At 40.1% G+C, this 23,443-nt stretch overlaps 2 protein-coding genes across 2 annotated transcripts; one reads left to right on the plus strand and one right to left on the minus strand.

Moving 5' to 3' along the window:
• Positions 1–272: 272 nt before the first annotated feature.
• LOC135086196 (clotting factor B-like) lies at positions 273–13,488 on the plus strand. Its single transcript, XM_063980996.1, has 10 exons — positions 273–481; positions 1,106–1,203; positions 2,687–2,814; positions 4,532–4,665; positions 5,492–5,643; positions 7,144–7,256; positions 8,225–8,377; positions 9,217–9,343; positions 9,976–10,107; positions 11,581–13,488. The coding sequence occupies exons 1-10, from the start codon at positions 418–420 to the stop codon at positions 11,749–11,751; spliced, it is 1,272 nt and encodes a 423-aa protein (XP_063837066.1). The 5' UTR covers positions 273–417; the 3' UTR covers positions 11,752–13,488.
• Positions 13,489–17,184: 3,696 nt separating this feature from the next.
• On the minus strand, positions 17,185–21,046 carry LOC135086091 (protein phosphatase 1 regulatory subunit 3C). The gene is made up of 2 exons (XM_063980852.1): positions 19,147–21,046; positions 17,185–19,112 (listed from the first exon to the last, which is right to left on the minus strand). The coding sequence occupies exon 1, from the start codon at positions 20,984–20,986 to the stop codon at positions 20,126–20,128; it is 861 nt and encodes a 286-aa protein (XP_063836922.1). The 5' UTR covers positions 20,987–21,046; the 3' UTR covers positions 17,185–19,112; positions 19,147–20,125.
• Between the last annotated feature and the right edge of the window lie 2,397 nt (positions 21,047–23,443).

Raw genomic sequence — 23,443 nt, forward strand, 5'->3', positions numbered from 1 at the left:
TCTTTTTCATGTTTTAAAGTTACTATTTTTCTTACAACTTAACGCAAATTTAACTATAAACAAAGAAAGAAAACCATTTTATGTATAAAATCTGTAACAAACTTGATACATTTTTTAATGCGAATGCAAACGAATTGAGAGTTTAATTTCAGGATACGATTTAAAACAATAACGGTGAGAAGAATTTTAACTTTAGCAGAGCTAAAAATCTACAACATTCGTACCATGTTTATGTATCATCATTGTTCTATACAATCAGCTGTGTTTCTTACATTTTCTCAGTCACGCTCGTAAAGGCGCGAAGACCGGTCGCTAACTGGTTTAGTTTTTAAATTACCCACCAAGAAAGATTATTTACTACCGCCTAAAAATATATTTTAAACTGTGAAATGACATAAGTTTAGTTTTAAAGTAAAAATGATTTATAAAATTGCATTTTGTTTGTTGTTGTGTGTTTTTCAATCGAACGGAGCAGACGAGGGTAAGTTTATTTAATTATTCCTTATTATGATAGTTATAAGTTCCATATACGAGCTTAATTTATTTAGTAGTCATGGTATTTTCTACCATTTACAAGTTAAGTAGGTACTTATAGGTTTTTTCATGAGACATCCGTTAACATGATGCATGCGCGCAACATTTTAAAGAGTAAGAAATCAATCAGTTGTTTACTAAGATAGATCGCATCGAATTTAACCCGTTAGACTTTTACATCCTTGATCCCCTCATCCTGAAATTTTAAGTGACCCCTATGAAAACAAAGCAGTAAACAAAGAAAAAAGCAGACGAGGCATATAAAATCGGCAAGACTTAGAGCGAGATCAAGCGCGAAGCTCAAGACCGAACGCGATGGAGGACTGTTGTGGACGCCTCTGCCCCATCTAGGGGACATAGGACCTTAAGTACCTTGGTACTATTACTTATTCTGTGCTTAAGTCAAGTAAGTCATGAAAACAAAGTTCCTGTTATGTGTTACCATAGGGGTCACTTAAAAATTAGGGAATGATGGTGAAAACGGGCATGAGTTTTTCAAATTAAGTAAGTAGAAAGTTTGTAGTCTGGAGGGATTATAATTTTGGTCTAATACCCATCTATTATTGTCCAGGCGAGGCCTGCAACAAGAATGGGACTCCAGGAGTGTGCATTAACATCAGGGACTGCAAATCTGCCAGGGAAGACTTGAGGAACAAGAAATTCCCTCAGGTTAGTAAATAATTATATAATTCACAGTATTCCTACCCCAGCTACTCTCTATTCGGCCCAATGGTTAACTAGAAGAGAATTCCACATGGCATTAAGTTCGCCTCGTATTTGTTTATAATTTGATTCTAGATTTCTAGCACTAGCCGTGTGATTTCATCAGAGTAGAATAGGATCCCCCCACTCTTCCTGACGATGTCGTAAAAGGTGACTAAGGGACTAAATGCGAACATCAAACCTCCCTAAACCTTAAGATTATCATAAACTAGCTTTCCGCCCGCGGCGAATTGTATCTGTCACAGAAAAACTTTATCGCGCGCGTCCCTGTTTCAAAAACCGTGATAAAAACTATCCTATGTCCTTTCCCGGGACTCAAACTATCTATATGCCATCAAAATCGCTTCAGTGGTTTAGGTGTGAAAGCAAGACAGACAGACAGAGTTACTTTCGCATTTATTATTAGTATAGATTTTAAATTCGTGTAGGAATCATTACGAAATAATAAGTCTTAAAAAACTGGTTGATTTTTAAGCAAATTGGCAAAATAAATAAGATGTTCCGATCCGGTTTTGCACGTGAGCAGAAGACTATGCAATTTGATTTTATTCATCAAAATAAAAAGAAGATGTAACAGGTTTTAAAAATACCTGACCGAGGGCCTGTCGGTGAGCTGGTTCTACGGAGTAATGACCTACGAAGGTGGAACATGACAGTAAGGCTGGTTTTAGAGTCACGCTGACGCACACTGACCGTCAGCGCTGACAGCCGAAATGTATGAAGCGTCGGCGCCGAGCGATCAGCGTCACTCAGGAACGTTCCCTTCAATTACATACATATTGATCTGTCAGCGCCGACGATCAGCGAGCGGTCAGCGCGATTCTAAAACCCGCCTAAATATACCTGGCTTATTAACTACTCATTTGCCAAATTAAGTGGCAGTGGGCGAGGCACATAGCTCGTAGAGCTGATGGCCACTGGGACAAAGTTCTCGAGTGGCAACCACGGACTGGGAAACGTAGTGAGGGTGGGCCTCCCACTAGAATCACTAGATGGACCGATGATCTGGTGAAGGTCGCGGGAAGTGCAGGCAGCGCAGGACCAAACATTGTAGAAATCCTTGGGGGATGCTTGGGGGACATCCTGTGGCTGAAATGATGATCGTCAGGTGATTCAGTTTCCATTGCTGAAGTTCGCACGTTTATCCCTTACCTGCCTCTCGCGATTCTGTTCTATTCTTCTGCTAAAACCACCACATGGCTTAAAATATAATCTACAGTAAGAACGTCCACCCACAAGGTGGACCGACAACCTCATAAAGGTAGCAAGAAGGCGCTGGATGCAGGCCGCTACCAACCGGTCATTATGAATCATTGGGGGAGGCCTATGTTCAGCAGTGGACGTCCTGTGGCTGAAATGATGATGATAATGAATTAAAGCCTACATTTCATACTGATTTCCTACTAACTGTTGCCTATTCTTTTCCCAGATCTGTTCTTACATCGGGTCTGACCCAGTGGTGTGCTGCGTCGACAATGCTCCCCCTCCACCACCAACCACCACCACCACCACCACCACAACCACCACTAGTCGACCACCAGTCATCACCACTAACAGGTATTATAAGCTGAAGAGTTTTGTTGTTTGCTTGAACACGTTAATCTCAGGAATGCCTGGTCCGATTTGAAAAATTATTTTTGATAGAAAACTCATAAACACTCAGAAAAGTCATTTATTTCTGTAAATAGGCTTAAAAAAAGCACTTTTACTAACTGAAAGGAAGAAAGAAAGAAGAAAATATATTTATTCAGTATCATCGAAAATACACTTAACTTACTACAATACTTATTTATTTAACGAGTAGGTAATCACAATGATACTGAAAAAGTATCCACTCAGCATGGTGTCGTAGCATTACAGTAGACCAGGGTTTCTCAAACTATGGGTCGCGACCCAGTGGTGGGTCGCGAGCGAACATTGAGTGGGCCCTGCCTGTAGAACGACACACCATCCTATCGATCCAACCGCTGGGCAGCGGGCGAAATTTCCTATACTTAGATGGGTCCCGAGTTTGGGAACTTGTATTAGATGAGTCGTAGGCGTCGTAGCCCAGACAACTTTGGGAACCACTGCAGTAGAAAATGCCACGACGCCGGTCTTCCGTGGACACCCAGTTTTGCATTGGATAGCCCATTTACCGAGGCTTTAGGCTATATGACATCACCAATAGCTACACCCAATAGGGGCGGAGCAGTAAAGAAAACAAAACAAAAGCAAAAACGGGAAATACTATTCAAACTACATATTTTCACGCGTACGAAGTCGCGGGGACAGCTAGTTATTTTATAAGTTTTCCTAGCCCTTATGGTTTTCCATTGGTCTCATAACAAGGTTATTTAATATTACTTACTTGGTACCTATTAGTATATTTTCCACAGCAATTAATTGACTCAAGCAATTATCTTAGAGGTGTGACTCACTTGGCGATGTAAGACAAGCATTTTAGGAAATCCCAACCCACAAATTTTAATGTGTGCATTACTAAAATATGATAACTGGCATTACTAACACTGAGTTGCACCACTTTATTTTAACCATGACTTAACCTTAACCGGTAGTTTTTGTATGGAGTTTGACAGACTTTTGACGTTTGTTAAAGTTAAAATAAGACGGTGCAACTCAACCAAGGCATACTGAAGAGAACTGTGATAAGTAATTAATTTATAGAGGAAAACATAACTTTAAATTAATTTAATTTAATTAGAACCATTATTAATTAATAAGATAAATTAAGGAAAACATATTACTTATGTTTATATCCTAAATATGACATAAGCAAAATACATAGCATACCATTTATTACTGCCTACATGCATACTATGTATATGATAGTTAATAGATTTCTACCGGTTTGTCTCGTTTTCCTGATATCATTGTTTTCCTTAACACGCAAGACAAGAGCAAGTTAGATTAATTTATTAATTTAATTAATCTGGTTAACTTTTTTACCGCCTGGAAAAAATGGGTATACGCCCATAATCACAAATCGAACGCACAGCGTTGAATAGAGCTCTGTGATTGGTTCGTGTGTCACCCTCTGCGTCTACGCGCACTGTAAGACCTAATAGTAATGTTTGTGAATTTTCTAATTTTTATAGGGTTCCGTACCCAAAGTTACCAACGAGATCCTATTGAGTTTGCTACAATTTGAACTTGACAGCGAATTTAAAACTCATTCTTAATGTCGCGTTAAGACCCGTGTCTCTTTCTATTTTAGTGGATCATTGTTGTCTTGGAATAAATAAATTGAATTAAATAACTATTTTGCTTACAGACCCCCAAACAACGGCCCCTCGACCCCCTACATCCCCGTGTATGACTACGTCAACAACGACGGCTCCCCGTCCGGTTGTGAGCCGCTGTCACCCAAGCTGACCTCCCCCAAGATTGGACAGAAGGCCTTTGACAGTAAGTACTCATTCTCCATTAGTTAAAGACTATTCCTACCTCTCGCTCCCACCGCTGCAACTCCTGTGTAGCCAGGATCTACAGCTTGACCGCCAATAACCCAACCAGTGGAGGTCAAGTTTGTCCCGGGGGAAAGTTAAACTTTCATTGGACCCGCAACGAAATTAATCAGAGACGTGTCACACTGGATACATTATGATGCGGGCTGCGTTCAATTTGACCTGACTGCAGACAGCTTGCAGTGTGACAACCCTTTAGAGTCCACAGCTGGACGCAAAGCCCAGCCCATTGAGCGAAAAACAACACGATGTTTTTCTCCACATTTCGTATGTTACAAATTAAGTATTTAACCATTTTTAAAGAAAAAATAATTAGTCATTAGTCTTGCGATTAGGTAGTATCATAGGCTCATAGCTCATGAGTAAGACTAGGCACAGACCACCGATCTTTAGTTGGCCGATAGTTGTGCCCGATTTTAAATTTTTATTTTATTTATTTATTTATTTTTATTTATTTACATACACACACATTTACTATTGTTACAGGCTAACCCAATATAATAGTAGTGCCAATCTTTTACCATAATTCAAATAATAATAATTAGATTACCTACATCCATACATTGTATGAAGAATCGGCCAAATCGAATCGGTGTAATGTGCGCACTTCCATACATGCCCATACTGATCAACTGCCCGACTAAACTATCGACCGACGAAAAATCAATAGTCTGCGCATAGGCTAATAGTTTTTACTTTTAAGCCATCCACGCAGTTTATTTGAAAATTTACTAGAATTTAATGTTTATTAACCAAACCTTCCCCAGAATGCGTGGAGTACCAGCAGTCTCTCATCTACCCGTGCAAGAAGGGAGTGGCGCTGATCGGCGACTTCACCAGGGCTCACCAGTGCCACCACAACGCCGAAGACCTGATCATCGGCGGAGACCCGGCGAAGAAGGACGAGTTCCCGCACATGGTAAGAACAGACAAACTTTTGGAAAGAATGTTTTTTAGAAGCGTCCCCCGCAGACTAAAGACTTTTTATCGGCAATACTTACTTAGTTTAGTCTGGCAATTTTTTTTCATTTATTATAATTTTTCAAAAATACAATTTAATGCATTGGCATAAACCACTGAGGTTTGTCTGCAACGCGAGATGACTTGCTTGACTTTGACTTAAGGTCCTATTCCGTCCTATGTCCCATAGATGGGGTTGAGGGCGTCCACAACAGTCCTCCGTCGCGTTCGGTCTTGAGCTTCACGCTTGATCTCGCTCCAAGTCTTGCCGATTTTCTTCGCCTCGTCTGCTACAGTGCGCCGCCAAGTTTGCTTTGCATGGGGCGACCACGTTTGCGTTTTCCTTGGGGATTCCAATCCAGAGTCTGCTTAGGGATGTGATCGGGGTCCCTTCGGAGAGTGTGGCCAATCCAGTTCCACTTGCGGTGCTTGATCTGCTGGTCAGTCAGCAACGCTAGATGCGGCCAGTCTATTAAATTAGCAGCTGTAGTCTGTCAAACTGCTGACGGCTGATAATGGGACTGAGTTTCTTGCGCTGCTTCTTCTCAGCACTGACCCATTTATTGTCCCGAAGCAGTGGTAGGGTTAATACTGGGACGTGTAAAAGTGCTTTTTAAAAGCCTACTTGCTTAAATAAATGAGTTTTATAAGTTTTTATGAGTTTTTTAAAAGCGACTGCACAAAATTAAATGGCGGCCCACCGAGTGGGAATCTATTTCTCCATTGGCCCCTGGTATTAACTTACCGGATACGGTTGAACTAGGACCTACTCGTATGATTAAGCCCTTATGTCATTGCGTTAAGGTATTATCGATCTGTTTTTTTAGGTCAATGAATAATCTTTTATTACATTTGATTGGTTTTTGATGATTTAACCAATTACATACCTAATAAAAACTAACGCCTAAACAATCATTTGATTGGTGAATCAAAATTTACTGGAAGATATTATAGACAATCTATCGTCTATCAGGTAGATCTTGCGCGTTCAAGTTACCTATTTCAAGTTCAAGTTACTCTGTTTGTCAGTTACCTTTTCACGTTTAAACCATTTAACCAATTTAGGTAGATATTAACCCTCCTTCTGGCGCAGTCGGGTAAAAAGTTAAAGAGATATACAGGGTGTCCCAAAATTAGCACGTCACACTGACACCTGGAGGCTTAATATGTCCATAGAAAAGTTTAATAAGATTTAAGATAATGACCAATTTTATTTAATCGTGTCCATAGAAAAGTTTGATGAGAAATTTGAAAAATGACTCATATTAGTTATTTTTAAAAATGGACTTAATATGCTTGTTAGATGCATCTTAAGCTCATTTACCTCTGGTGTCAGTGTGACGTGCAAATTTTGGGACACCCTGTTTCAGTGACGGACCGAAATCCTATTAAAACTAGACCAAAAAAAGTGGTCACAAATATATATTTTTTAATTTAAAACTATAATTTTGTTTTCCAGGTCCTCCTCGGCTTCGGCAACGACATAGCCACCGTCCAGTTCCAGTGTGGCGGCTCCCTCATCAGCGAGCAGTTTGTGCTCACCGCGGGACATTGCACCGTCAGCAGGGAAGGGTGAGCGCATGCTGAATAATACTTTGTTTCAGCCAAAGGACGTCCTCATGACATGAGGCTCATGTGCGTATACAGAGTGGAAACGTAAAATGATCTCACTCGATTATTTCTAAACTATACAAGATAACGAAAAACTGGTTACCGATCCTGAAAGTGCTTTATGAGATCTATCAAAGGGTATCTATATGTAATAGGGTACAGAATAAGCTGAATCTATCCGAAAATTCAATGTTTTCAGCTTCCATACTAAATGTATGCCAACCATAAAAAATTTTTAATCGTTTTCACCCTGTATATGGGTTTGGGCCGTGCCTACCCCAGAATGGTCTGGTCTGGTGCCCTCCAAAGGATTCTGGCTGGTGCCCACTCCAGGATTTTGGGCTGCTGATTTGAAGGTGATAGTTTATTTATAGTACTCACTCATGTTTACCTCTGCCACGGGTGCTATTGCGGGGTCTCTACTCCAAGGTCCTTCTGGCCCTGCGATCGTGGTTCATCCGTGCAATGTGCCCTGCCCATCTCAATTTACGGCTCTCAATCTCTTCCACCACGTCGCTGACCCCAGTCTTTTCTCTACGTTTCTAAAAGAGGGACAGATGATATCGGGAAACAAGCTGAAATAAACGTAATGCAAGTGGCCAGGGACAGAAGTCTGTGGAAGGTTGAAGAGGAGGTCTATGCTCAAAGACGTACCCCAAAGGCTGTTATAGATTAGAGAGAAAATCACGCATGATACTGAACGCCATCATTTCTACCTGTTCACTCACTGTCATTAAGGAAATTGCTGGCAGTGATCGCCAATGAAAGGGAGACCTTATTTTGTGGCACTTTTTGACTTTACCGTAACGTTATACGTCTGTACATGAAAATGTGATAGGTTGAAATGACCACAGCACTTACAAGAGTGTCCAACTCTATTTATTTATTTATTTTAACCCTAAAATCACCATTTTTAATTATTTTTCCAGCGGTCCAGTAACATACGCGCTCATGGGTGCCCTCAAGCGGTCGGACCCCATCAACAACGACCTGCTACGGCGCGTCAAGCGATACATCCCCCATGATGACTACAAGCCGCCTCATAGGTACAACGACATAGCTCTGGTCGAGCTGGAATCCCCGTAAGTATTCTTTATTGTAATATTTCTAATGATAATCTGCATCTTTATATCTACTAGTCGACTCAAGTAGCAACACATTCTCTTAAAAAGGCATTGAAGATAATATCTTGAACTTTCTTTCTTTCTTAGTAGAATAATTCCAATCGTTGTCTTGGCTAAGAATAATAATCGCACATAAAATATCTTGTAGATATCCTCCAAGACAATGGTAAGTAATAAAGGGCACAATTCTTAGGAAATGAACAAGACGGAGTTAAGAGAACCCTTAAGGCAGATTTAAACCCTAAATAAGAGTGTAGTTCTATACCTACCACTAGCCGAGCGACTAAATACTTTCTATACCGACTACTTAGTCGAGTCTTCTTCTTGTCGTGTCGACAACAAACCTACAATGTCAGCCCAAAACTCGGCTACAGGAGTGTCGTTGTCAACAGCATTCATTAAATCTTCCTGCGTGCAGTTGTTTGCGCACGCAGGGCAATAATTACAACTTAGAAAACACTTTTGAATTCGAATTTTGCGTGCACCGGCGCGGCGGCGGCAAAATGTTTTGCGTACAATAATCAAAATAGACCGCTCTCGAAAACAGGGGCGGAAGAGGATGTGGACTCCGTTAAAAAAATGTACCAACGAAAACGTAACACCTACGAGTATGAGCACGTTAACGGCTACTGGTATACTGAGAAAAAAAATGAGAATCAAAACTTTTACCAACACGAGTTAACAAACGTACAACGCCATCTAGCGGTAAAAGTATTAAACTGCATTTTACATGCGTGATGTAACTAACTCGTGATCCAGCAGTGGAGACTAAATGACCTGATGATGTATCTTTCCAGGGTCAAGCTCTCCCAGTTCCTGGTGCCTGCGTGTGTTCACGCCGGGGACTCGCCTGAGGACCGAGTGCTGGCCACGGGATGGGGCCTCACCGAGCATAGGGGGTCCACGTCTGATGTCTTACAGAAGGTAGGTTTTTACTTGGTTTTGCTGACAATCAGGACAAAAATGACATGCATTGGTGACATAAAAGTCTTTAAATGCTACAGATATAAAAGTCTTTAAATGCTACAGTAAATAGTTGCTAAATAGTACAGAAAAGTTGTAAGTAAGACGGGTGGTAAGATCTTATAACCACTTACTTGCCTCAGACCCAGCTAGAGTAGGGCTTTTTCTTAGTCTGCCTGGCTAGCTACCACCATCATGTTAACTGTTAGCCCATAGTAAATTAAGAAATATTATTCTGAAATCCGTTGCACCTTTTCGATAAAATGGGCCCTGGGAAAATGAGCACTGCAAAATTACAGAGTGAGACTGCTCATTAGTTTACTAAGGCTGAGTTGCAACTTTGACCGTAACATTAACTCCGGCGTTTTTTGTACGGAGTTTGACAGATTTTTGACATTTAATTTTGTCAAAGTTAAAGTAAGACGGTGCAACCCAGCCGAACTGTCTAACAGTTATTTCCTTTTTACTATTTTGTGAATATGTGCTAGATACCTTCTTGTAGTGCCTACCTAGCCTGTTGGTGTGCCATCTAGGCTGCACATTACAATTTATTTCTTTTAACTCTGTTGTAAAACCCATATTATTTCTTCCAGGTGATTCTGAACCAGTTCACGACTGAGGAGTGCTCAGTCAAGTTCCCCGTCCACCGCCACATGAAGCAGGGCTTCGACCCCAACACGCAGACCTGCTACGGAGACAAGATGGAGCGCAAGGATACCTGCCAGGTTAGTTGGTCACATCAAACAAGCAAATTCAAATTACCTAATCAACTAGGTATACCTTGTCCAACCTTAATGAGGTCATCTGTCCAATGAGGGCTATCGTTTTTATACTTAACAGTTGGCACCCCTGGCGATTGACAGGACCTTACTCTACAGTGGCGCCATCTTGATGAGTGCAAATGCAATAGTCCTCCTACCACTTTAGCGCTCACCAGTTGGTGCCACTGTCTTCGTTACTAGCAAGTGACAGGACCTTACTCTACAGTGGCGCCATCTTGATGAGTGCTAAAACGATTCCATTGGTAGCTTCCATTCCAGAACCTTGCTGCCCCAATGATGGATGTAGGCCGCTGCCAACCGGCCAGGGCCTACTGGAAATCATTGAGGAGGCCTATGTTTAGCAGTGACCTTATCTATAAGTACTTATAATAAATCTGTAGAGAGGTCAATTCTGTACATGAAATATATTTTCAAAATAACTATCAGGGGGTGATTAGTGATCGATACTGATGCCAAAAATGCAATCAGTAAAATTTTTGTCTGTCTGTCTGTCTAAATAAATAAATAAATATGTCTGTCTGTATGTTCCTTATAGAAACAAAAACTACTCGACAAATTTTAACGAAACTTGGTACAATTATTCTTCATACTCCTGGGCAGGTTATAGTATACTTATAAATTCCCACGGGAACGGGAATTAGCGGGAAAATCCTTTTGTATGAAAAAATCTAAACCGCGTAAGATAGATGAAGGGGGTAAAACGGGATCCACGTGTACGAAGTCGCGGACGGCCGCTAGTCCAAAATAAGATGATAATTTGGAGAGATAATAGGCCTCAAGAATTCGTACCTATTATTTTTTATTTTATTTTAATTAATGTCACTGACAGAGTTACAATAAATCCAGATCTTCTTTTTTCCTGGATTTTCTAAGAGGCACCTAAGTGCCAGGCCTCTTCATCCCGTCTGGCCAGCATGGGGAGTTTAGGCCAAATTCTCCATTTTGTAATAATCGTACCCCTCGTACTAAGTTAAATAATTATTATGCTTGCTAAGGCCCAGAACAGACGGTGAAACGCAACTGCAACGAAACTGCAACTGGTCGCGTCATGTGTGGTCTCTCAAGGGACGCTATGGCAGAAACTTAGATGCAACTCAAAAGTAACTAGCAGTTGCAGTTGCGTTTCACCGTCTGTTCTGGGCCTACGTGTTAAGTGAATTCACCACAATAGACGGGTGGTGGCGGGGATCGAACCCGCGTTCCTCGGATCATGAGTCGGCCAGTTCAACACCTCACAGTTTGGCTAACGTCACTCATTGCCTCTGGTATCGTTCGTTCGTTTCAGCCAAATGACGTCCACTGCTGGACAAAGGCCTCCCAAGGATTTCCATCGGTTCTGCGCTCCGCATCCAGGCTCTTCCCGGTATATGAAATAGGGAACTAAATGACCTGATGATGATTTATTTGTTCACCCAGGGCGACAGCGGCGGCCCCATCCAGCTCAAGAGCAAGAAACTCCACTGCATGTATGTGGTGACGGGAGTGACGTCATTCGGGAAGCAGTGCGGGAACAAGGGCGAGCCGGGGATCTACACGCGCGTGGCGCATTATGTGGACTGGATCGAGGGGATCGTGTGGCCCAACTAAAGACCCAGAACAGAATGGAGCTCAAAACTGATTAATTACTAAAGCCAGGTCCGTGAGCACGTAGAATTTGGTCCAATGACCGCAAGCTACCCATCCTTATCGCTCGCGCGTAATTATGTTGCTGTCGCGCTCGCACACTCACTGCAGGCGCCCGTCGCAAAGTCGCGACAGCAATATAATTACGCGCGAGCGATAAGGATGGGTAGCTTGGGGTCATTGGACAAAATTCTACGTGCTCACGGACCAGGCTTTAACAATCTTAATATAATAAGTAAAATAAACAATAAAAGTGAATTCAGTTTCATTGTAAGCAAAGAAAGAATACCATATAATAGACAAAAAAGAAAGAAATACTTATTAGACTAGCAGACCAGTTAAAGTATTATGATGCTACTCAGTCTAAGTGTCTAATGCCCGTTTTCACCATCAATTCCTAATTTTTAAGTGACCCCTATGAAAACAAAATTCATGTTAGGTATGTGTTAGCATAGGGGTCACTTACAAATTAGGGACTGATGGTGAAAACGGGCATAAGTATCTTGACTAAAACAATAGCCCCCCTTGTCCCTATCCTAGACTAGAACCCCTATAGTGTGGCCCTACTAAGGCGATCATAAACGTAAAGAGAGGGCAAGAGAGGGTAGCTCCCCCTCAGAAAATAGTAGGTAGACCTTATGCATTGTCATTAGTGTCAGAGTGTGGCTTAGGTACCCCTGCAATATAATCACCCCTCTCCTAGACTAGAATGCCCCCCTCTCCTAAGCTAGAATGCCCCCCTCTCCTAGACTAAGATGCCCCATCCAGCTCAAGAGCAAGAAACTCCACTGCATGTACGTGGTGACGGGAGTGACGTCATTCGGGAAGCAGTGCGGGAACAAGGGCGAGCCGGGGATCTATACGCGCGTGGCGCATTATGTGGACTGGATTGAGGGGATCGTGTGGCCTAACTAAGGGGATCAGGGGAGGAACGTAACTAGGGAGAGGGAGGGTAGCTTCCCTTGGACAATAAAATTGCTGATAATCTTCCTTGTTTTGTCTTTAAGTGTCTAAAAACTGATCCTCTTCCCACCATTCCTTACTCCTGGAGATTTAAACTGATTTGCACGCCTGCAACAGAATGCGTCCCTCTCCTAAGTTAGAATTCCCCCCTCTCCTAAGCTAGACTTCTCTCTTCTAGATTAGAATGCCTCCCTTTCCTAAACTAGAATGTCCCCCTCCAAGCTATATTCCCCTCTCCCCTAGGTTGGAACGCCCCTTTCTCTTAAGCTAGAATGCCCCCCTCTCCTAAGCTAGAATGCCCCCCTCTCCTAAGCTAGACTTCCCCTCTCTCCTAAGCTACAATGCCCCCCTCTCCTAAGCTTGAATGCCCCCCTCTCCTAAGCTAGAATGCCCCCCTCTCCTAAGCTAGAATGACCCCCTCTCCTAAGCTAGAATGACCCCCTCTCCTAAGCTTGAATGCCCCCCTCTCCTAAGCTAGAATGACCCCCTCTCCTAAGCTAGAATGCCCCCTCTTCTAAGCTAGACTTCCCCTCTCTCCTAGGTTAGAATGCCCCCTCTCCTAAGCTAGTATGCCCCCCTCTCCTAAGCTAGAATGCCCCCATCCCTTGTCTTGGACTAAAATTCCCAAAAGTTGACTAAAAGCGCGATGTAAATCCTATAGAATGAAAAGAACTGTTTTATTGTGTAATGATAAAAATGATTTGATACTTTTATAAATAAAATAAAATTTAAAATTAATTTTTGTGTGCACTTTACTTATAGACTAAGATCTAGTGAACGCCAGACCTATGTTATTTTTAGAAGCTGAAAGTCTGTCAGCGCATGCTCCCAACATAGGTAAGAACGTTGGTGTATCATGAAGTTTGGGTCATATGGCTTTAGCAGCAGTAAAATGATTGTCTGGCAAGGTTCAAAAGATTCAGGACTCACCCGTTCCCACCGCTGCAACTCCTGAGTAGCCAGGATCTACAGCTTGACCGCCAATAACCCAACCAATGAAGGTCAAATTTGTCCCGAGGGAAAGTTAAACTGTCATCGGACCTGCAACGAAGTTAATCAAACTTTCCCCCGTTTCTGAATTGATATTTTTAATTCTAGCGAGTTTTGACCGTTATTTTGTAATACAGACCTAATAAGACCCATTCTGACTTTCGCCCGTGCGTGCGTTCCATGCGCAAACGCATGCCACGTGGCTTGTTATCGCACATCAATAGAAGCGTTGTGGGAACACGTGAGGCCGAGGACCGCGGATTCAATGGCAGACTATATTGTATGAATTACTGATACTAGCGCACAGATCACAGACCGACCTAGGCTGTGAATGTCGAGTGAGATTCAATCATCATCATTTCAGGCACAGGTGACAGGACGTCCACGGTCCACCGCTGAACATAGACATCCCCAATGATTTCTATATTGACCGATTACTGATACTGGCTCACAGATCACAGACCGACCTGTGAGTTTCAATCATCATCATTTCAGCCATCAGTTCAGCAGTGGGGCGTCCACTGCTGAACATAGGCTTCCAATGATTTTCACATCGCCCGGTTGGTAGCGGCCTGCATCCAGCGCCTTCCTGCTACCTTTATGAGGTCGTCGGTCCACTATGATACTTACTCTGAATTCAATACCTACTTACTTCGAAAATCCTGCGAGGAATCTTTTAGCGCTAAACACGAGTCAGATGGAAGCTGCAGATTTAATGGTGAGTTATACAGGGTGGCTCCTAAACTAAGCAAAATCGTAGAACATTACAAGAGGGTATATCTAGATAGGTACAATCTAAATTTTAGCTTTGAACGTCAACTCCCTGGCCACCCTGTACGGACTTCAGCGTAAACTGACTAAACTGACTTTAGCGTAAAACAACTAGGTATAATTTCGGGTGAGATTCAGTGTTGTAGGTTACCTAGGATTACTACACGACTGGCTTGCACAAACCGATTTTTCGGGTGACCAATGTCTGTGGCCCAGTGGTTATTATAGCAGTCGCCAGCAAACGATAGTGGGTTCGAATCTCAGGGCAGCCTTTTAAAATTTGAAATCACGTTATTTTTTTATGCAGTGTTTTATTTCAAACTATATGTCACATCTGGGAACCAAACCTGTAACTTTCGTGTCCGGAAGCATCGAACTTGTCATATTTATTTGTCTTCTAATAATTCATCTGTCATTTGCAACTTTAAGTATTAAATTACTTTCGTGACCACAAACTCAGAAATAAATGTCCTTGCTGCACAATATTAGATAGCTTGAGGCCGACATATTTAAATTAATACAAATTAATATTAATATTTCAGTCGAGTGCTCATTCATTTTGCGAGCATCTTTCGTTTCATAAAACTGCGAAAGTTTAATAAAATACAAATATTCAAAAGCACTACCTTTAGGTAATCAGAGGTGGAATTGTGTAAAGCAATTGTTATCATTTGACAGTTCATAACGTACGATTATTCTGTCAAATGCTTTGTTTAACTGACTTTATCGTACGTTATGAACTGTCAATTGATTACGATTGCTTTACACAATTCCACCTCTGCAAACCATTTCATAACATCTGTAAGTAGGTAGGTATTCAATTTTAATTTTACTAAGCTGACGAGACGTAACGACGTAACAAACCTGTCGCAGTTCACACTCGCTAGTGTTGCCTGTTGAATAGTATCGATATCTCAGAACATCACAATATTTTTCAACACCATCATTGGCGAATATAGTGTGCACCAATATGGCCATTTATAAAAAAAACAAATTTTAATTATGAATCCATGTCGTATTATACCTACTTATTATAGCAAAACGATTCTGAAACTTCAAGTGGCAAAAATCGGAACTAATAATCCTGTACTGTCCTATATTGATTGATAGTAGCGCCCTCCTGTCAATGTCATAGCTGGGACGGTTCAGTCATAGTTCAGTGACGGACAACTATAGTAGGTATCTAAGTCGCCATGGGGGGTAGTTGAACAGAAAGCATGGTCGAACTGTTTTGTTATTTGGTAAACATCAGTTACGTACGAATCTGGAGTTATTTTGTGTTCTAAAGTGCAGTGAAGTGAATATTAATGTGTAATTAAGAAGGGTTCGTGAAAGTGCACGATATTGAAGACAAAAGAAAACTGCAACATTGACTCGGTAAGTATAAAAAGCCTATTGTTTAGTTAGGACTCTTATGCTTTTTAACACATGAAACCCGGCTGGATTGCACCATCTTACTTTAACTTTGACAAACGTCAAAAATCTGTCGAACTCCATACAGTAACACCGGTTATCGTCATAGTTACGGTCAAAGTTAGGTGGTGCAACTCACCCTAAGTGGTTGCATCGTCGCATCCGCATGAGACCACAGTAATTGATTTCTATTGTGTCTTGATTCACTGGATGAAGAGTTAAATCACTACTTTAGATAAGAATTGTCCAATTTTATCAATATTTAGCTTTTCACACTACCGCGACCGTGAACTACGCTGTCATGTCAGAAGAACTATCGATGAGCTGTCGATATAAACCATCGATATCTCGGCAACACTAGCACACGAGACACGTTACATGCGCGTGAGTCGATCCGCACCGAAATAGCGCAAGGCCCTTCCGTGGCCGTAGGGTCAGTATTAAGGCCAGATTGTGAACCTTACTGCATAGGTAATAAATAACGGGCTTATTTTGAGCTTCCTCGAGTAAGCTCGCATCGTAAATTTTATACAAAGGCAGTTAACATACTTATTAATCAACTGCTGTGCCATACGCGTGAAAATAGGTTTAAGATCAAAATTATCTTTATTTATGTAGACTAATTAAATTAGTAACTACATACTTACATAATATCGTCAAATAATGTCTCATTCTTTTTTGCCTTACCAGCGCTTCGAGACAAACATTTGGCAAGTGCTGAGAAGAAGCACCGCAACCACTGTCTGAATTCTGTTTGAATACTCTTATTCTCGTATTTTGCAAAGTTTTTCATTGATGCTCTGTTTCTATAGGTCGCAGCGTGATGTTATAGCCTAGGTATAGTTTTCTTCGATAAATGGACTATCTAATACAAAAAAAATGATTTTTTACACCAAACCTGAGAATAGCTAGCCAGGCGAACTTAGAGCCTAGAAGCCCTACCATCAACCAAACTGAAAATAAATATCTGCCCCCACTGGGAATCGAACCCTTGGGCGGGACATCTAAAGCAGGTGGTCTTACCACTAGACTACAGAGGCGATGAGGCAGCGATAGTATAAAAAGTTGTGTGTGATTTTAGTGCTTTTTATATGGGAAAACTAAAAAAAGTACTTTGTATGGGGATTTTTTTTTTTACTTTTTTTACTGACTGATCAGCTGTTAACATGTGTGTATGTATAGGGCAGTAGCTTGCCAATATTTATTCTGTGGTATGGGTAAACTTTTTATAATGAAACAAAAGCATTAATTAATAAAAATGTATTTAAAAATATGGGATCTGTCATAACTGATTCACGTAGAAAATAATTACAACTCAACATACTTACTTAAACATAATCATTATCTACAAAATAAATGTTTTACATTTAATCAGTTCTTTCATTAAAATCATTATACAACCCTCTTTACAAATAATGATAATTCGTTTAAATATAAACTTTCGCGACAAAAATAATTTACTTCCATTCATCATCTTTTTCAAATAATTCGTATAAAAAACAACGGAACGCAATTATTGGAAATTTACAATCATTATTACTTATACACTAATTATAATAATAAGTTATTTAAGATAATTTCGCTGTTTATTTGTATATTTATCAAATAAATCCATCGCTATAATGACATTTCACTGTAGCGTGATTATTGTTACAGAATAATTATAAATAATACACTAGCACAATTTTGTATATTATGACAAAAATGCGGTGTACACTATATTCAGACTCGGTTTAAAGTAGTAGCCTTACACTATATTGGCACAGAAATGTTTACATTGAAATAGCACAGATACAGAGTATAGTGTTCCAGTAAGAGTTAATTAAAGCATCGCTATAAGCCTCAAAAAGAATCAAAAGATAATGAATAAATATTTATTTAAAAAACAATATTCGAAACTGTAATTTGCTGCGTATAGAGCAGAAAGTTTAGTAAAATAAGAATTTTAATACAGAAACAATATTAATATTATGTACAACGTACTACATAAGAATGTTCGTTCATCTTTCACATTAGCTAGCTATCTCTTCAATTTAATTAACTCTTACTGATTTTTTTTACATTCTTGAGCAATATTCTAATCTCAAATTAATAGGAGATCATTTGGAGAAAACATTATTATTATTATTATTTTATTTATTTTTATAAAATTAAGTAACTTTTAGATGAAAAACTGTTCCTACTGCTCTGTTGATAGCCAGGATCTACTTGACCCCAATAACCTGATAAACAGCCAGCAACTATGTAATACATGCCCCTGCCCCTTCCCTGATTGTTTATAAATATTTGCAATAGTTTATAGTCTAAACATGATCTTATTAAAATTAATATTCATGGTAACACAATTACAAAGTCAGTATTTGCAACTCTGTTATCTTTCCGGAGATAAGGAGATGAATACCTTCATAATTACCAAACAAATAGGCAATTTGTCTTATCTCTCGTTACTACATACTTTAAGCACGTGGCTTGGCCTTTGCTAATTTTGGGTTATCACAGATAGTTTTTATCGCGAATTTTATTTGCTACCAAAAGAACTAATTTTCAATCGAAACTAGGGGTTTCCACGCTTGGTCCAATGTAACATTATATCGAAATAGGCGTGAAATAGACACAAAAATGCTAGTTTAGATTAAGAAAAAAAAAGTTATTAAGTTCATTAGGAACATGTCTGAATAGTGTCTCAAATATAGTTTTTATGACAATGTTTTTAAAACCTGTCATTTTCTTAGGAACTTTATATAACATAGTGATTTTTATTTCATAAAAGACACAATATTAGCCATCCCCTTACGCCGTATTTAGTTAAATCACTATTATTATTATTCGAAATGGAAATATGACCATAATAACAGTAAATGACTAGATCAAATTAATATTTTCTCAAAATAATCTCCATCGTTTGGCACATTAGGAATTTGACGTTTCAAACCGTCAAAAATAATCATAGTTAACCGTAGTAAGGTACAATTAGAGTACTAAACGTCAGACAACAGTCACATACGTGAAATAATGTGTATTGACGATGACACATATTGACGTATAGACAATAATATGACGTGACGCAACATGACGTATATAAACGTCATATACCTACACACACCTGTCCATCACTCACGTACAAATATCAAAGACATATTGGACAATAAGTATAAATATACAAGACCACAATATAGTGCCAATATCGCCTAAATTAGAAGGACAATATAGTGGCAATATTGCCTAAATTAGAAGGACAATATAGTGGCAATATTGCCTAAATTAGGACAATACTGCTTGTATACTTTTACTTTCTTCATTATCAGATAAATTCATTTATGAATATTAAGTGAAATATATTACAATTATAATTGATTTATAAATAATAATTATAATTATATATTCGACTTAATTTATCGACGGCATGTATAATCAAATATAATTAATAATAGCAGACCTATAGATTGCGATCACCTTAACATTTAACCAAATTAACAGAAATTAATCTCAGTCTTAAATATTATTTACATTTTTTCTCACTAACAAACGGTATGTTTGCCAAAATTGAGAATAATAAAAACATGACCCTCCTTCTGGCGTAGTCGGGTAATAAGTAATAATTTGTTAACGACATTGAAATGTTTGTTCCGATTGTTAATTAAGTATAAATAGTCCCTGTAAGTGAATTAGCAACTTATAATATAAGTACATTATCACGTAGCTGATGTGTATAGTTAACAAATAAATAAACATGACAATGAGTTGAGTCAGTGAACGTATAATTTATCTATCACTGTCTCAGTTAACAGACATTTGTAGTTATCTCAGAAATAAATATCATTAAAATTATATTCGAGAATACTCGTACTTCAAAATAATTTCTCGATTTTGGCAAACAGCGTTGTTTTCGTACTCGAGTATGACCCTTAAATGAATATAACATAAGATAGACTTTCGTATTCTCAATGCTAGTATTCGCATGCTGTTTTTATACATACCTACATTAGTTACCATGCAAATTAATCTAGCTACCGTTTTTATCAGGTTGTATCAGAACCTGATCGAATCAGCACCGTTTGAGCACTCGGCTCGAATGTAAGAAATAAATTCCAAGTCCCGACTTACTGAAGTGTATCCTTTGGCACACACAACGGTATGGCACTAACAATCACAAATAAACCAACATATTTGGAATTCTGGACCAACATTGGACAAATTAATTTCACCAGTACGGCACACTTCCATTTCCATCTGACCGCGCGATCCAAGAGTTTCCAAACTTTATTCTAGCAGTAGAAACGGCTGGCAAGTTCCTGACTGAAGACTTCTCTATCGTGTAGTTCTGTCCCTTATTGTTGTCCCAGTACTCCTCCCCTTTGCATTTGAAGCACACGCAGAAATCCAGCCGTCTAGAATGGATTGGCAGCTGTAATCTGAACCCAAAAGTATCATACAGAGACGCGCCGTTCTTGTTCAGAGGCCCTGATTCCACGAACGCACAGAAAGTGTCCTCACTCGTCGTCCATCCATCAGAGGTGGTTCTGACAAACACTTCTTTGAGAAAATCCAAGTTCTTAACTTTCACTGTCCCGTCTACGGCACATTCATTCTGTTTCACTATCACATTCTCCAATGCAACACAGTCTTCCGTGATCCTCCTCCGGAATTCCACATAATCTGACGCTGGCTGAACGAACCTGGCTTCCCATAGATCCACCGCCGGTTGAGGAGGCGGTTTTCGTTCCTGTGGAGGACTCGCCACCACTTTTAGAGCCCAATACGGCGGCACATGCGACGGCTCCGTCATAAACTTCACTTGTTCCAACGCTAACCCTCGATCATCGGCAAAAACCACCTTCTTCTTCTTCTTTTCCGTCGGCATTCTGATGCAAGACCGCGTAGCTGTTTTAAGGCTCAACTGGACTGGTTTGAGAGCGGCAGCTGTCAAACATGGCGCCGAATATCCTCGAGACGTCAGTTTCGTTGGTCTTCTGACTGGTGGTGTGTAGTCGGCGAGGAAGCCAGCTGGCGGGCTGTGGCCGTAAAACATTTGTTCCGAGGCCAGCATGTCGATTGCGGCCATATCTGTAAGAACGCGTGTGTTACTGCGGCGATCGCGCGAACTAAACCTCGAGCAGCGCGCGCACGGCTTATATAGACGCGCGCGCATGTTATACGCTGATATGAATAAACTTGGGGCGACCATGCTTGAGGAATGTGTGGGATAAAGAGGGAGTTTATTGACTGGGTGGAAACGGGTCAGGGGCGTGTCCTTTGTTAGCGTGGACATTATTGCGTTGCCCTTGTTCAGTTTTGGGAGAGGTATTTTGGGATTTTACGATCTGTGACATGTTTAATAATGAGGAGACATCACGGTGAATAAATATTGTTAAATTTGATTGAATAGAATTGGATATGCCAAAAGTTTTAAACATTATGTACAAACAACTACAACACAAAAATAAAATAAATGAAATCTATCCTACTGATTCAAAAACAAAATTCGTGTCCACGAGGCATTGAGGCGAGGATGCTAGCTGCATTTCCTCACGAGTAACTATTTTATCTTTGCGCAAGAAAAGATTTTTATTTCTAAAAGATTTATCAATTTAGACGAAACTGTCCCAGGGAGAAATTTTGCGTGATTTAGTTGTTTTTTTTATAGGTTCATCTTTGGACGTTTTAACACGGTGGCACCAAGCCCCAAACTAAGCAGAGCTGGCTTTTTAAATCTATATTTACGAATACAGTCATGGGTAACTTTGAACAGTAAAAAAGAATTTCATTCATTAATAATAAAAAACTATCGTAAAAATAATTCTAAGAACGGGACCAGTCCCGACTCTCGCCTGCTTGGTCGCTCTACCGATCAAGCGGCCCTCAGCTGTAAACGTCAAAATTTTTTTATTAACGAAAATAATATTCAATTACAATACTACTAGAAGCAGGACCAGTCCCGACTCTCGCCTACCCCATGGTCGCCCTACCGAACACGCGGCCATCAGCTGAGAGAGCGGCGCACGCGCATGATCGCTAGGAAGTCGGATTTCGGAAGCCGATAACAAGTTTGACAGACGCCGTCTGTCCACATGTTTTGGACGTTTTCGTAGGCTGATAGGCCGCAGATTTTTAATGTTGATAACTCGATAATATTTTAAATTGTTACTATGCAGCAAACTCCACCACTCCACTATATCAAAGAATTTGAAACAGGCCCAGCTGAACGAAGAGACAACCCAGGATCGAGCGATCTGGCGCATGAGAACGAGGAGGGCCAACCCCAAATAATGGGAAGAGGCACGGAAAGAAGAGGTTACTATGCAGTAAACTCCTCGTATTTTTCTGATCAATTTCGTTGCGGGTCCAATGACAGTTTAACTTTCCCCCGGGAAAAACCTGACCTTCACTGGTTGGGTTATTGGCGTCAAGCTGTAGATACTGGCTACACAGGAGTTGCAGCGGTGGGAACGAGAGGTAGGAATAGTCCCGTTATACAGCAAGTAAAGGAAATTAATAAATAAAGATGACTAGAGTTTCTGAAAGAATGAATGGAAGAGAAATGGCGGACATTTCTCAGCACCAGCTAATATGTTGTCCCGAAGTGGTGGTAGGGCAAGCTATATTTGGGACGTAGGTGGGTGAATATCAACAAACTCGTTTTTTGCCTAATTCCGGTGGCGAATTTTAATTTCCACTTTCCAAAACTTTTTTGTGGCAGAAATAATAGTAAATAACTTGTATTATTCAATGATATGGTAGAGATCAAAATATTATTAATACTTCTCGAGATATGTTAATTTGAAATTATCAAGAGCCACCGAAATTGTATTTGAGCCACCGGAATTAAGAATCAATGCACCGAAATTTATTTATACAGCGGAATTCGGAATGTTATGGATGATTGTCTCAAATTACTTATTTATTTGTAATCAATTAAGTATTATTATCCAGTAAAGATGTTTAAAATTAAAAACAATATTCAGGCCTATGTTGTGACCCTAAAAAAGCATCAGATCTTCCCATGTGAGTCGTAAGAGCCGACTAAGCAATCAAAATACTGGAGGGTGGGCTGCAGCATCTTTCCAGGTATTATACTACCATACTGGAACTACCAACCAGCCTGCTAAGCATGGTGATAACGGCAAAATCCCTCCATAGAGAACAAATCCAAAACTTTTTGGCTCTAGCCGCCAACAGCCCCGTTATTCTAGACTCATCACAAAGACATCATACATGACCCTCAAACCCAGAAACCAACTCTAGTCCCGGGAGGGCGACCAACTGCCCCAGGTTGGTGTTAGGTTTATCTTCCATAAGTAAAAATATTGGTCCAGGCTAGCCAAGTTTTCTTGATGGTATCGTAGGATTGGTATCAATCCTACACTCAGAATTACGTAACTAATTATTCGCTAAAGACCATGCGAACTGGAGATTAAGTATGAAGATATTTCTAGATCTATACCAGCTACTGAACTAACACATTACATATTTGTAACCTAACCTAACCTAACCTAGCGACAATGAGCTAAATGAAAGTAGT

The sequence above is a fragment of the Ostrinia nubilalis genome, chromosome 30 (assembly GCF_963855985.1).
Source record: "Ostrinia nubilalis chromosome 30, ilOstNubi1.1, whole genome shotgun sequence".
Lineage (NCBI taxonomy): Eukaryota > Metazoa > Arthropoda > Insecta > Lepidoptera > Crambidae > Ostrinia > Ostrinia nubilalis.